Source organism: Macadamia integrifolia, chromosome 12, assembly GCF_013358625.1.
Source record: "Macadamia integrifolia cultivar HAES 741 chromosome 12, SCU_Mint_v3, whole genome shotgun sequence".
Taxonomy (NCBI): Eukaryota; Viridiplantae; Streptophyta; class Magnoliopsida; order Proteales; family Proteaceae; genus Macadamia; species Macadamia integrifolia.
This window is the reverse complement of record NC_056568.1, coordinates 26,964,148-26,977,122: the sequence shown is the minus strand read 5'-3', so window position 1 is coordinate 26,977,122 and position 12,975 is coordinate 26,964,148. Positions and strand designations below refer to the sequence as shown.

Below are 12,975 nucleotides of genomic sequence, written 5' to 3'. Positions count from 1 at the left end.
TTTTGCTGGTTCTGAAATATTACTTTTTTCTTCAAGTTATATAACTGAGAAAATGTGTGGTTTACAGAATTCAACCCTGGTTTTGCCCGACAAATGTGGCATGCAAGACACTTTTTAATTGCTTTAGTGGACTAGGCTTTGGGCTCAAATTGCTGAACATATAATGATCTGGGTCAAGCAGAACCAGGCTCTCAACAATTTGAATCCCAGGCCAGTTTTTTCACAAGGTAGTAGAAATTAACCAAAATTACTCTGTTTCAAGTTCAAACTCATGTATATCTTTAACAAAGCTCTCTCTGTTCCTCAACCATTGCTGCTCTGATCTAGCAGCAACCTCTAAGAGATTATAAACACTTCAACCTCATAACATGTACTCAAATTATGGAACTCACGATCCTCTTGACACAAAGAAAAATAAAATCCTCTTGATGAAAAACAAAAAAAACTCACAGGATGTTCTCAATAAAACTCCGGATTTCACTTGCCAAGAAAAAGTCTTTTGCTTTTGTTCGACCCAGAGCCACATATGAAAGAATAGACGAAATAAATTTAGCAACGCTTTTCTCGTATGATTTGTTGCAGGAAAGGATATAAGTGCACACTTCAAGTTGCAATATATCCTTCATGAAATGGCAAACCAATTCGAGAATTTCTCACACGAAATTCAATGGTTCAGTAGTGAACTGGACTAAGGCAAAAAATGTCTTTTCTATAGAAGAAGAAGAGGTCCATGCTTCCTTCGTTGAAGTAAGGGTAAATGTTCTTTTTCAAGATTTCGTAAGAATGGACTTGGTGAAGGGCATAGTACAAACAACTTCTCCTTTTTTAACATGAATAAGCTTTGTTTGATTGCATGTAAAAGGAGGAGGAAAGGAAAATTTTCATGTAAAATATGTTTTTACATTGTTCATCTTGTAAGTGTAAAATGTCACAAAAGGCATTGCAAAAATAGGGAAAAAAATTCGTATAATAGTACTGTGAAGATGGAGAGTAGAAACGTCCTCTTAGTGGTAGGGATATCAACCAACTGCACTAGCAATTGTCTTCGACTATATTATTGACTCATGTTTGGAATAGATTATTGGTAACTGGTACATGTTGGATAGGGGTTTCATTTCAGTCAAGTTTTTCATTATTTGCTTAAATTGGTAAATCTAAAACTAGACCAATAAAGCAAAAAAACAAAGCCGAAATTTATAGTTATCAGGGAATAGGTATCTATTTTCAGTTTGCTGTAAGAGTCTTTTATCAATTTTCCTTACGGGATAGGGTTCCCCGTTCTTTGAAAGGCAATGTGGCCCATGCATCAGCACGAGGGCCAATGGGAGTCCGTGCGGATCATCAACATTGCTGGATTTTCACCTTTCATGAGGTGTGAGACGGTCATTTCACCCTCTTTGTGTCTAGGCACAGGGACCACAATGCCTTTTTTTAGGTTTAGTTTCCTTTTTCATATGTAAAAGGAAAAATGAACTCTGATAAGAAGTGTGGCACATGCGTGTACAACCATTGACCAGGTTGGCACAATGGTCATGTCCGATCCCTTGCGTATGAGTATAGAGGGACGCTCCCAAATAGAGAATGCATTCCCTAAATTTTATCAAATCTATCGGGTTTATTTTATTTTGTTTGGGTTCAAATTGTATGTAGTGAGCGGTAAGGTGCAATGAGCATCTTACTAGAGCATCTGGGCACGTGTCGCAAGGGACTCCTAGCCACCCGATGCTCACTGCACCGATATTGTGGATGCAGACAATTTTCACGCATTTTGTTCTGATTTCGGTCCAAACGGTTGATTTTGGTCTAAGCAGTTTCTGAAAACCATAACCAATACTGAACCAGTGGGAGTTTGGTCGGTCGTTATGATCCGGTCCGACCGGTTCAATAAGATCAGTCTATCCTTGACATTGTAGCCCTAACAAAATGCCACCAGGATGGCTGAGTTTGCCTCTTTAGTTTTTACAATACAAAATTAGAAAAACTCTCTCTCTACTCTGCAAATCAGTTTGCCTTTGGCGGCAACCGGGAGAAGGGTTTTTCAAATCACCGTACAATTCCATCATCATCATCTTCTTCTTCTTCTTCTTCTTCTTCTCCGGACTATGTCTTTCGGACGCCTTCTTGGAAACTCCGTTCCTTTCTCCGGCTTATTCAGGTACTTTCCTCTACTCCTTTCTCCGACAAATTATGGATCAAGCTTCAGTAACTGCTGTCTCTTCGCCATTTTATCTGAAATTTTATGTTGCCATGTTTAGAACCTGTTTGTTATGGTTAAAGGGCTTGAGAATGATTGATCACTTCTTGTTTGAATTTTATAAAATTGACTGGTTTTTCCCTTTTCAATTTAGAATTTTAGATTTCTGGTAGATATTTATTGAATTTTTAGCGTTGTTACTAGTCGGAGATAGTGAAGAATTGTAACCACTTTCGAAGATTGATTCATTGACATGACAAGAAATAAGTAGATTTTCCACGTTTTACCTGCTATAGATCTTTAGGGTCGTCCTTCTCGTATTGTTGTTTTGGATCTTAGTCCCTAAAGGAGGGAGGAGGGATCTGGTAGTTCAATTGTGGGGAAGTTATTTTATTGTGTTTAAACTTCAATCATTTGTCTTTGTTCACACCTTAAAAATAACGAGTTTCCTTAAGTTACTTTTAAGAGATCAGAAAGAGGTCCCTGGAAGAAAAGTTTTTATATGTCTACAAGCACACATTCCTTCTTCTTCATTTTTTTTTTTTTTTTTTTTTAAATATCTACAAGAACAATGATGGTTGGCTTTTTAGTTGTCCATACATTGGTCTCCGTGATTGTTTGTAACCGTGTTAGTTTCTTAGTATCTCTTGGCTTACCTACTGTTGGTTGTTTCACAGGCAGATGGAGCAAGAGATGGAGACTGTAGTTAAGGTACTACAGCCAGGGCCTTTGGGCATTGTGGAGCACAAGTTTTCAGCTGAAGAGATAAACAAGGCAAAGGCCATAGTTGAAAAAGCAGTCAAGAATTGGAGGAGGAATGCGATTATGGAGAAGAGAGCTCATATCTTGGACGATTACATTCGCATATGATAGGTTAATTGTGATTTTTCTTTAATTCAATATTGGACTAGAATGATTGCTCCTGTACATTACATAACTGTTATTTATGTTCAACCTGAAATAAAAAAATTTTTTTTTGCACCATTTCTAGTAAATGTTTATCTGAAAGTACAATAGATTTCATTGGAAGTTTACATGAGTTTTTTTTTTTAGTTCTGTATTTGTTATGTTTTATGACGCTGAGAAATTGTATTTTCTTTTTCTGATAAATGAGTTTCGTATTTTTCCTGTTCTTTGATGCTGAGAAATATTATTTTTCTGGTAAATGAGAAACAATGTTCCTCTCCCCTGCCCCGGCCCTACGAAAAGTGTAGGACAAATCCCTCAACACTGAATGATCCAATCAGGCTGATGAACAGAGCTGGCCAAATCACTGAAAGTATTGGAAATAATTCATAAATAAAAAAACCCATAAGAGAACTTGTCAGCCCCATTCAACATCTCATCCACACTGGCTGACAGGCACATCCTGGATATCCATCTGAATATTTGCTCTCCAGATTCCCATTGCGTGGTTTTCACTGACTTCTTTTCCTCATGTCCATTGTCAATTTGCAACAAGGTCCTAGACTCCTAGTATTTGTAGAACAAAGTCTTCTTGTCTGATGTTTTCATTGTTTTTGTGCTAGTGGGAGACTTCAGAGGCACCAAAGGCTTTAAGGAAAATGATGGTCAGGTTGATCGTAGTTTCTTAGGAGCAAAATTAGCAGAAGATATTACACCCTTAAATCCCTGCCATGTTTGTGTCTGGTTGGTGAGTCGTGTTGAAAATTTTCTTTCCTAGATTACTAGTGGGTCATGTTGGAAATTTTCATCCCTATATTTCTACTTAGAACTGCGCTACCCTCCACGCCATGCCACGCCACACCACCCCACCACACCCCACCCCACCCCACCCCCTCCAAAAAAAATAATAATAATAATTAGGGTAATTTACAATGCCACCCCCTGGAGAATGCCAATATTGGAGGGACACCCTCTCACTTTCACCAAATTGAACTCGGACCCCCTTACCGTCAGTTAATGTTATAGAATATACCCATAATGCTGACATCAGCAGTTCATATTTTTTTTAAATACCATTTTACCCTTAAAAATAAGGGAGTACCAAAATTGCCCTTAAAGGTTTAATTCCCAAAATTGATTGAAAACGTTGGAGAAGAAGATTGACCTCCCTTTTCAAATCGGCGGCTGCAACCCCTTCTGGCGACGGCATCTACTGCGGCTGCGAATGCGCAGTGAAGGGGAAGGTTACCGATGGCGACACATTGCTAGAAAGTGAGAGAGAGAGAGAGAGAGAGAGAGAGAGTCGAAGCCCTAATTATCTGTTTTGTTGCAAAGGAAAAAGTTGTGATTCTTCACGAGAATGGGCCAAATCCGTGCTTGTAATGGAGAAAGTGACTTTGTTTCTCTTTGATGGTTCGTTTTCTGTAATGGATCTTGATTGTGTTTCATTGGTGGAGACGGGAATTTCGCTTGGAAGTAACAATTCTTTGCTTGTGTTCGAGAATCGTTGTTGTTTTCTTTTGGCTTTTGTCATGGTTTTTTCTCCTTTGTGTACTGTCGCGATCTTCAGGATTTTTTGGGGGATCGTTTATTCGTATCTGATTCGAGAACGAGTGGAGGAAATGCTTAGAAATGGTGAAATCCTCATTTTCTAAATATTTTATGGATCGTCTTATTTCATCAATATACAAAATGGAGGTTCTGAGGAATGTTCAGTACCCACTGCAATGTCATAACCTATTCCTATGAGTGCTTTGGCTTCTGCCCTGGCAAATGCAACACATGAACAACAGAGGACGATGCTGGGTGAAAGTCTGTACCCGCTAGTTGATCAGCTTGAGCATGAAATGGCGGCTAAAGTGACAGGAATGCTGCAAGGGATGGACCAGACAGAGGTCTTGCATTTGCTCAAGTCACCAGAAGCTTTGAAAGCAAAGGTCGCAGAGGCCATGGAGCTTCTGAGGAATGTTCAGCAACAGGCCAGCAGTCCAACTGACCAACTGGCCTCACTGTTGCTTGGTCACAACCTTGTTCCTTGAGTGAGTGTTTGACATACAGTTTGATTACTAGTGCTGGATTTTAAATAAACTATTTGCATGGTGTTTATGATACACTGTTGATTTACTTTGGTCTGGAGATAACTGGATTTGTGTTTTGCTAAAAAAAAAAAAAAAAAAAAAACAAAACCATTGAACATATCCGAAGGAAAACCAATCAGAAGAATGACGAAAGCAAGACGATCACCATCTTCCAACGAAATCGAGAACGAGAAGTATGTAGAGAAAGACATTGGCTTTCTTCGTTCTCCATGACAAATCTAAGAGGTTTCTTTCCCTATTTTGATTTTTACATCTTCTCTTGTCAGTTCATGGTTCCATCAAGTCAATCGGAGTTGGGAAATTTTTTTGAAGCTAAGTTGAGATTGGCACTGCTCGTTCTCCTCTGATGGGTAGACGACTTCTTGGAAGAACTACCTTACTTCATTGTTGTCAAAAATTCCAGGCTGATTGTTTGGTTTAGGTTCTTAGGGCATTACATCAAGTTTCAGTGAATTTGGGCTTTCTGCGGAAGATGGTTGGGAGTCCATGTATTCAGGTTTCCTTTTCTTCAGCCATTTTCGGTTGTAGAAAACCTACAATAATAGTTCTCTCTCTCCAATTTGGTGAAAGAGAGGGTAAAGAGGGGTATTTTTGGGAAAATGAAAATGGGTAATTTATCAGTGTTTTACTCATAAGGGCAAAACCGTCATTTCAAAACATTCTGTAACGCTGACTGACAGCAGGGGGTCCAAATCCAATTTGGTGAAAGAGGGGTTGTCCCTCTGATATTGGCATTCTCCAGGGGGTGGCGTTGTAAATTTAATACAAAATTTAGAAGTGGGTTCCAACTACAACACAACTAGACATTGACCATGTGGTATATAGGGGCCCGTTTGATAACGTTTCTGCCATTTTTTGCAGAAACGGCAGAAACATAAATTTCTGTTTTTAGAAACAGAAACAGAATTGAAGGTGTTTGATAAGTCATGTTTTTGGAAGTCGATAGTAACCAGTGAAAGAATGGCCACGAGTCGTTTCCAGATTCTGGAACTTGTTTCTCCTGGGTCGTTTCTTGAACCATAAATAGGTAGAAATTTCAATTTTTATTTCTGAAAACAAGTGAAATGAAACAGTTTTATCAAACGTTTTTGTTCCGTTTCTGCCGTTTTTGTGTCCAGAAACGCATTTCTTGAAACGTTATCAACGGGCCCTAATGGGCTTCAATTTTAGTAGACATATTGTTCACATCTCTATTTAACCATGGATCTGTTTCTAGACTAATCTAATTTCTCCACCTTTTCTTTTTTTCTTCTGTTTTGTTTTAGATATAGTAAATGAAACAAATTTAACATAGTGGCATGCCCAAGTCGTTCTCCATCTATTCAAATGGTCAGAATGACCCAAAAATTATTCCATATGTCAAAACAAATTGCTTCAGTTTGAATGTCTTTTAACTGTGCTTCAGTTGGTTACAATTATGTTCTTTCTAGAAGGATAAATACATTTTTTTTTTCTCTTATTTTTATTTTCTTTTGGCAGTTGGGATAAATTATTTCACCGGTGGAATTCTGAGATATTGAAAAGAACAAGAGGATTATATAGTCTGAAGTTTGGATAACAAAAGAATATCAAAACACCTGCATGTCCCAACTACTTTTCATGGATAGAAGAATTGTTATAGCACATTCTTGTTAAAAATAAAATTCTAATGTACATCCACCCCAAATAGAAGCAAATGAAAACTGCGTTTAAACATCTAAAAACAAAATGAAACCATAGCTAACTCCTCTATTTTGACTTCCACAAGTGTGGCACAAATAGACCAGAAACACTGAGCATAATTCATTTTCAGATTTTCACATTCAAGTAAATAATTGGCTCCCTAGAGTAACTGTGGCAGTACCCTCACCCATGATTGTGGTCGATGTCATCTCCTTTTCTAGAATTCGGTCAAGCTCTGTTACAACCATTTCCATTTTTGGTTTCTCTAAGCTCATGCACCAGAATGTCAACTTGATCAAATCCTTCATACCTTCCAAATTGAAGTTGCCGGCCAGTTGATGGTCAACGAGATCTTTTGAACTTGCATGTGATTTAACCTTCACAATGTCAGGGATATTAGTAATGGACCGAAATTAGATTCCACTTATATAGTTACTGTTATGGTGAAATGAGCCTGGTGCTTAAAATTGGCTTATGCACCGTTTGACAACGTTCTGTTTCTACCGTTTCTGCATTTTCTTGTTCCCAGAAACGAAGAAACAACCTAAAAAGCGTTTGATAAAGTTGTTTCGTTTCACCCATCTCTAGAAACATAAATCAAAATTTATGCCTATTTACAATTCTAGAAACGACTTTGATGAAACAAGCCAGACATGTACGAATTTAAGGAAAAAAAAAGGTTGTTGTGCACGATAAATCTCTCAACTATTTAAACCTAAAAAGAGGCAACCGAACCCTCTCTCCCTTTTGGGCATCCGATGATACTATTGGGTTTTTTAGTGGCACTATGTCTGTAAAAAACATTTCGAGAAACAGGTTTATCAAACACCAAAATATCCATTTCTGTTTCTGAAAACGTGAAAAGCCGTTTCTGCTGTTTCTAGACACAGAAACAGAAGAAACTTTATCAAATAGTGCCTTAGTTTTATTAGTATACTTACTTACAGAGACAGGCCATGCCCTCACCCTCAATAGTCTCAATCATATAGAACAGGAGAAATTTAAACAAAGTAACAATGAAACAAGTTAAAAATCCTGAAACTAGTTCTTTAGGTTGCATCCCAACCACTCCCAACTCAAAGGAATGAATCGCTTGGAGATATGCTGGACTGTGATGTGCTTGCTATTTTCTGGTATTGTAACCCCCTGGGTATAAACATAATTTTAGATGTGAAGTGCTTAAACACCATTTTAGATGTTAAGTGCTTAAAGATTAGCTCCATTTTGCAAATAAAGTATATACAGAGCATGCATATTTACCCACTGTTCGAAGCTTTCACCAGATCTTAGGTTAATTTGTGAAGCCTCCCGGCTAGTTACGAGCTCCAAAAGAAATATCCCAAAGCTGTATATATCACTCATTTCATAGAATAATCTTGATTGTCCTGTCCTAAACAAGTGCACCCATGGTTGATTAGACAGATTAAAGATCCAATATGGTTCTTCATACAAAGAAACATGAGTGAAAGTAACGAAGATACTCTGGGTCTTGAAAATCATTGTGGTCAATTGAACTTGATGAAGGACTTGCTTCTTCAATCCTTTCAAATAGTTTAGAAACCCCTGCATCTGAAACTTTAGCGGTGAAGTTTTCGTCAACCAAGACATTAGCTGTTTTGAAGTTCTTGTGTGCTACAGGAGGTTTCAGCCAATGCAAATGATGGAGACCTGCAAATTCACATTTGGTGTGAACTTATGATATCTTCAGTTAATCTCCTTCTTGAGTCCTTGACAAGGTTGAAAGAAGCTTCATTGGATTTTGTTTGGTATATCTACCTTTAGCTGCCCCTAGAGCTATGGAAAGTCTTTGCTTGAACTCCAGCTGTGTATTTGATACTTGTCCACTATCTGTTAAATAAAGAATAAACACTCAAATATCTCATGCATACTAACAGTCAGAACCATTTCAAACAAATCGAGACTTTCCATATAGATGACCACATACATTGCCGGGTATATAGTCAAAAACTAACATTTGATGGCCATCTTCTTGGCAGTAACCAAGAAGGCTAACAAGGTTTCGGTGATGAATCTCCGATAGGTAGCATGCCTGTTTTACCACATGATGGTCAGATGGTGTCACATTTCATGCTAATTCATTTGAGTTTTATGGTTCTAACCAGGCATCTGCTTAAATGATAAAAAATACAGTTTAATGTTTCTTTAAGATACTGGACAAGCTTTATTTAATTAGGCAATTAAAATGAAGCACAATTAAAATATTTTAAGAAGGATAAACTCCAAATGATCCTTTGGGCATTCAAGGATAGTACTGATCTCCTTCAGTAAAGCAATCATAAAAGCCTCCACAAACAAAAGGCTTCAGAAATCAGTAGAATCTGTAAACCCAAAAGAACCTTGGCCTTGTCACTTGCAACTGATAAAACCGACAATTGAACAAAGACATCAGATTAGGATGAAAATGGTTAAACCTCTTCCACAAACTCTTGTCTGGGAAGACCTCGACGCCTTTTAACTGCTACAACAGTTCCATCGCTTAGCAAACCTTTGTAGACTAACCCAAAACTACCATGTCCAATCAAATTGCTTTCACTGAATTGCTTTGTTGCATCCTCCAATTCATACAGCATGAACTGCTTCCCTTTCTGTGGTCTTGATAGAGGGGGGCCTCCTGCTGAACTTGATCCAGCCTGCCTGTTCCACTCCACCGTAAACCTCAGCAGGAGAGTGAAAGAGTTATTACCAAAACATGCATAGCCTGGAGAATTTAACATGGCTTATTCAAATGAGTTCCTACCTAGTGTAGATGAATCTTAAGAACCCGTCCCAGAATTATTGTTTTTCTTACATTGTAACATGCAAAACCACATGAACACAATGACTATCACCACCAATGCAAGTCCTCCTGCAGCAACACCAACTATGGGTGCATATGATTTCGACATCTGATAGGAGTTTTATGTCTCCTTCCACAACCCTAACCATTGTCTCTATGATCCAAACTCACTGTAGGCACCCATTAGTGGAACTAAAGAGATTGAATCATACTCATGAAAGAGAGAGTTGAGATTTTATATACCATTAGCTGGAATTTTGTCTCTCAATTGAAGTCCCACTTGCATATAATGGCATAATCAGTACTTCTACCAGCTCAAAAGAGGGGGGGGGGGTGGGGAGGGACTACAAGGACAACTACTCAGAAAATCAGACGGGCTGATCTAAAACATCCACTGGAGCTAATTATAGTACACTAGAGTCTAAACAAGGTAACAGAAGTCAACACACTGACCTTTTCCCTGCTACCCCACCTTTGCTGTCCTGTAGAAAGCTTAAATCTCTTGGATTGAAAAATTTTAAAATGAAAAAGAATTTAGGGCCCTAAGGCCATTCTTGCCTTGAAGCAACTAGTAATTGACAACTCAGATATGAATATATGGTGTTCCAAGAAACAGTAGAAAATTTGAAGCAGCAGTTAACTACCCCTTCCTTCATTGTTGATACAGCAGGAATCTGGTTTTACTCAAAATAAAGTGCAGATCACAGCTGCTACAACCAGTCTTTGAAATTTTATCTTTTTATCCAGACCAAAATATGCAATAAATTGACATGGGAGTTAGATTTTGTTACCAACTGTAAATGGTGATGGTTTTACTGGAAAGATGTGGACAGGGAAGAAAGTGAACATGGTACTGCCGTTCTGGTACTGCAACTGTAAGACATCATTATTGGAGGTGATGGCAAAGACCCACAAGATTGGGACTCCAATGCACATGATCTTTCCCTCCTTTCCTTTTCTTTTCGTTTTCTGATGTGGAAAGATTGAATTCCGGCTTCACTTCTCAATATGGGGTCATGACTCATGACAGCCAACAAGACGCATCATCTGAGCTAACTTCAAAGAAACCCAGCTACCATTTCCTGGTTTTTAAAGGTTTTTATTTCCCTTTCATATTATGGAGAGAGAGAGAGAGAGAAGATTCTTAGTGAGATTGAGCTGTACTGTTTTGTTATGTTCTTTGAAATCTGTTTCTGCAATTGTTATTGTGTATGGATAGGGTTGGGCTGGAAAGCAGAAGGGGATTGATGGAGTGGAGATTGTCAAGTTGCTGTTGCTTGTGCTGGACAGAGAAGGCCATGTCAAGGGCACCCTACAACAGATCAACAATGGGTTCGCCTAGTTTGAGAACAAGATCCTCTCCAGTTTTGCTGGGTACCCAGTGTGCATCTGATGGCAGGGAACTCAGTGGGGTATGCGCCCATGTGTTGGGGTGCATACCCGGGTTTTCCCAGCTGTTGGATGTGTGCTGGGCATCTACCACGGCTAGAGAGGATCCAAGTCCACTCGGCTTGAGCATTTGCCGCCACAGGACTTAATAGCAGAAGCCAAAACCCAAGGGAGCTCCTAAAAAGTTAATACCGAAGAAGTTTAATACTGAAACCATAGGTCCTTCCTCAAGGACCTTTGTGTGCTCAGGTTCTAGACAAATGACAAATCCACATCACAAATCTATGGGGAAATATTAGTCCATGGATTTGGGATATGTGGGAGTCATTGATCGATTCGTGACTAGGTTGTCGAACTATCGAAGTCGGAACCCAAATCAGGAAGAATCGATTATATTCTGCAAACCGGGTTTCTACTGAGAATTGAGTTGAGAGAGATTGGGATGGGGAGCGGGTGTGGTGGCTGGGGGACTCGACGGATGGGAAGAGTGGGTGTCGAGAGGGTTGGGGCTGGGAGATGCTTAGGGGTTGTGTCCTTGAGCTGGTCACTTCAATTGGCGGCACGGGGGATGGGAGTTAGATTAGTCGGGCGAGGGAATTGGAAAAGGGGTCTAAGACTCTGATGGGGATTCGGCTCATCTTTAGTTCTTGTCCAATTCTCACTCTTGCGTGCGTATAATTTTTAAATTCAACGGTTGGGAAAGCCTTTTGGAATTCAAATCTGTTTAATCTCTCAAAGTAAGGATGTTAATTTGAAACCTAAACTGTTTATCAAAATTGAACTGAGTTGTTTACACCGAAACTATAAAAGCATTTAGTAAATGGTTCGGTTTTGATTTCAAGTTTAAGACCGATTAGTTAATTGGGTTAGGTTGATTTTAACCGTTTAACCCGTTGATTTTAAACCGAATTGACACAGTGAAAATCGAACTGTTCAAACTATCAAAACCGATCAGATTAACCTATATAACGATTAAATATTTGATTATTTTAACAAAACATAATGATTTAATTTAGTAAAGAATTAAGGACCATAGAGGTTGTCCAATAGTTTATTCAATAATTTACTCCTATTATGTAGTTATGTGGTTAAATCCTTGCTTATAAAATGTCTCATTTAATTTGATACAGGATTGAAACGTTTATCAACAAAAACAAATTTTAGTAAGCATACGAATAAACTAGCAAACGGATTATTTACCGTTTAGAAACCGTATGGAATAAACCGCGATCAAAACAATTTAAAATCGTGAAATTGACACCGTTTAAAACCCGTGGAATCGAAACCATTTATTAAATAGTTGTGATTTCAGAAAGTGCAACCATTTAGTAAATGATGCGATTTTAGTTTCAGCCAAATAAATATGAACCGAATCAAATCAAACCGCATCATATAAACCAAAACCAAACCATTTAACACCCTTACTTTCAAATGCCTCAAAGCCCTGGCCCTATGAAACAAGGTAACTGCCCTGGCCCTATGAAACAAGGTAACTGAAAACAGTGAATGGTGAAATGATAGAATGAGCCAATGAGGTCATAATGATCATTATACAAAATGGGGATTTATATAAAATAGGATTCTAGCTAGCCTGCCTCGATCCTGACTCTAGGTCAAAGATTTTCAATCTTGACTCAAGGGCTCATGATATGTCAGAACGGGTTCGAGTCAACAAGGACAAACTTACAATCGTACTCCAAACAATTTGAATCTCTTTTGAGATATCAGATAAAATTGAAATTGGATCAGAGAAGATTAACATGATCTCATGTAAGGATGACACGCACAAATCGATAAATGGTACTCTAGAAAATTTGATACTAATACACGATGATCAACAAAAGGTCATATGACGATTTAACAATTTGACACCAAGGTGGCGACTTGATGATATGTCAGACTTGGCAACATGGCCCCATAGTGATTTA

At 38.4% G+C, this 12,975-nt stretch overlaps 2 protein-coding genes and 1 non-coding gene across 3 annotated transcripts; 2 read left to right on the top strand and 1 right to left on the bottom strand.

The window, feature by feature from the left end:
• The first annotated feature begins 1,918 nt into the window (after positions 1-1,918).
• Positions 1,919-3,327, top strand: LOC122057460. Its single transcript, XM_042619569.1, has 2 exons — positions 1,919-2,155; positions 2,872-3,327. The coding sequence occupies exons 1-2, from the start codon at positions 2,103-2,105 to the stop codon at positions 3,062-3,064; spliced, it is 246 nt and encodes an 81-aa protein (XP_042475503.1). The 5' UTR covers positions 1,919-2,102; the 3' UTR covers positions 3,065-3,327.
• A 3,465-nt stretch (positions 3,328-6,792) lies between these two features.
• LOC122056906 (receptor-like protein kinase THESEUS 1) lies at positions 6,793-9,767 on the bottom strand. The gene is made up of 7 exons (XM_042618878.1): positions 9,671-9,767; positions 9,307-9,580; positions 8,835-8,911; positions 8,638-8,709; positions 8,343-8,529; positions 8,122-8,251; positions 6,793-7,238 (listed from the first exon to the last, which is right to left on the bottom strand). Exons 1-7 carry the CDS (start codon positions 9,765-9,767, stop codon positions 7,002-7,004), a joined length of 1,074 nt encoding a protein of 357 aa, XP_042474812.1. The 3' UTR covers positions 6,793-7,001.
• Positions 9,768-12,756: 2,989 nt separating this feature from the next.
• LOC122058506 lies at positions 12,757-12,864 on the top strand. Its single transcript, XR_006133803.1, has one exon. It is a non-coding gene; the product is annotated as a U6 spliceosomal RNA (small nuclear RNA).
• The last annotated feature ends 111 nt before the right edge of the window (positions 12,865-12,975 follow it).

What these genes read in the sequence shown, in the direction of transcription:
- LOC122057460 (XM_042619569.1), top strand. Translation starts at nt 2,103, where the DNA reads ATGTCTTTCGGACGCCTTCTTGGAAACTCCGTTCCTTTCTCCGGCTTA. An exon ending in CCTTTCTCCGGCTTATTCAG is followed by an intron (nt 2,156 to 2,871) that starts GTACTTTCCTCT and finishes GTTGTTTCACAG; the next exon opens with GCAGATGGAGCAAGAGATGG.
- LOC122056906 (XM_042618878.1), bottom strand. Translation starts at nt 9,767, where the DNA reads ATGTCGAAATCATATGCACCCATAGTTGGTGTTGCTGCAGGAGGACTT. An exon ending in GTGGTTTTGCATGTTACAAT is followed by an intron (nt 9,581 to 9,670) that starts GTAAGAAAAACA and finishes TAAATTCTCCAG; the next exon opens with GCTATGCATGTTTTGGTAAT. An exon ending in CGAGGTCTTCCCAGACAAGA is followed by an intron (nt 8,912 to 9,306) that starts GTTTGTGGAAGA and finishes GTGGTAAAACAG; the next exon opens with GCATGCTACCTATCGGAGAT.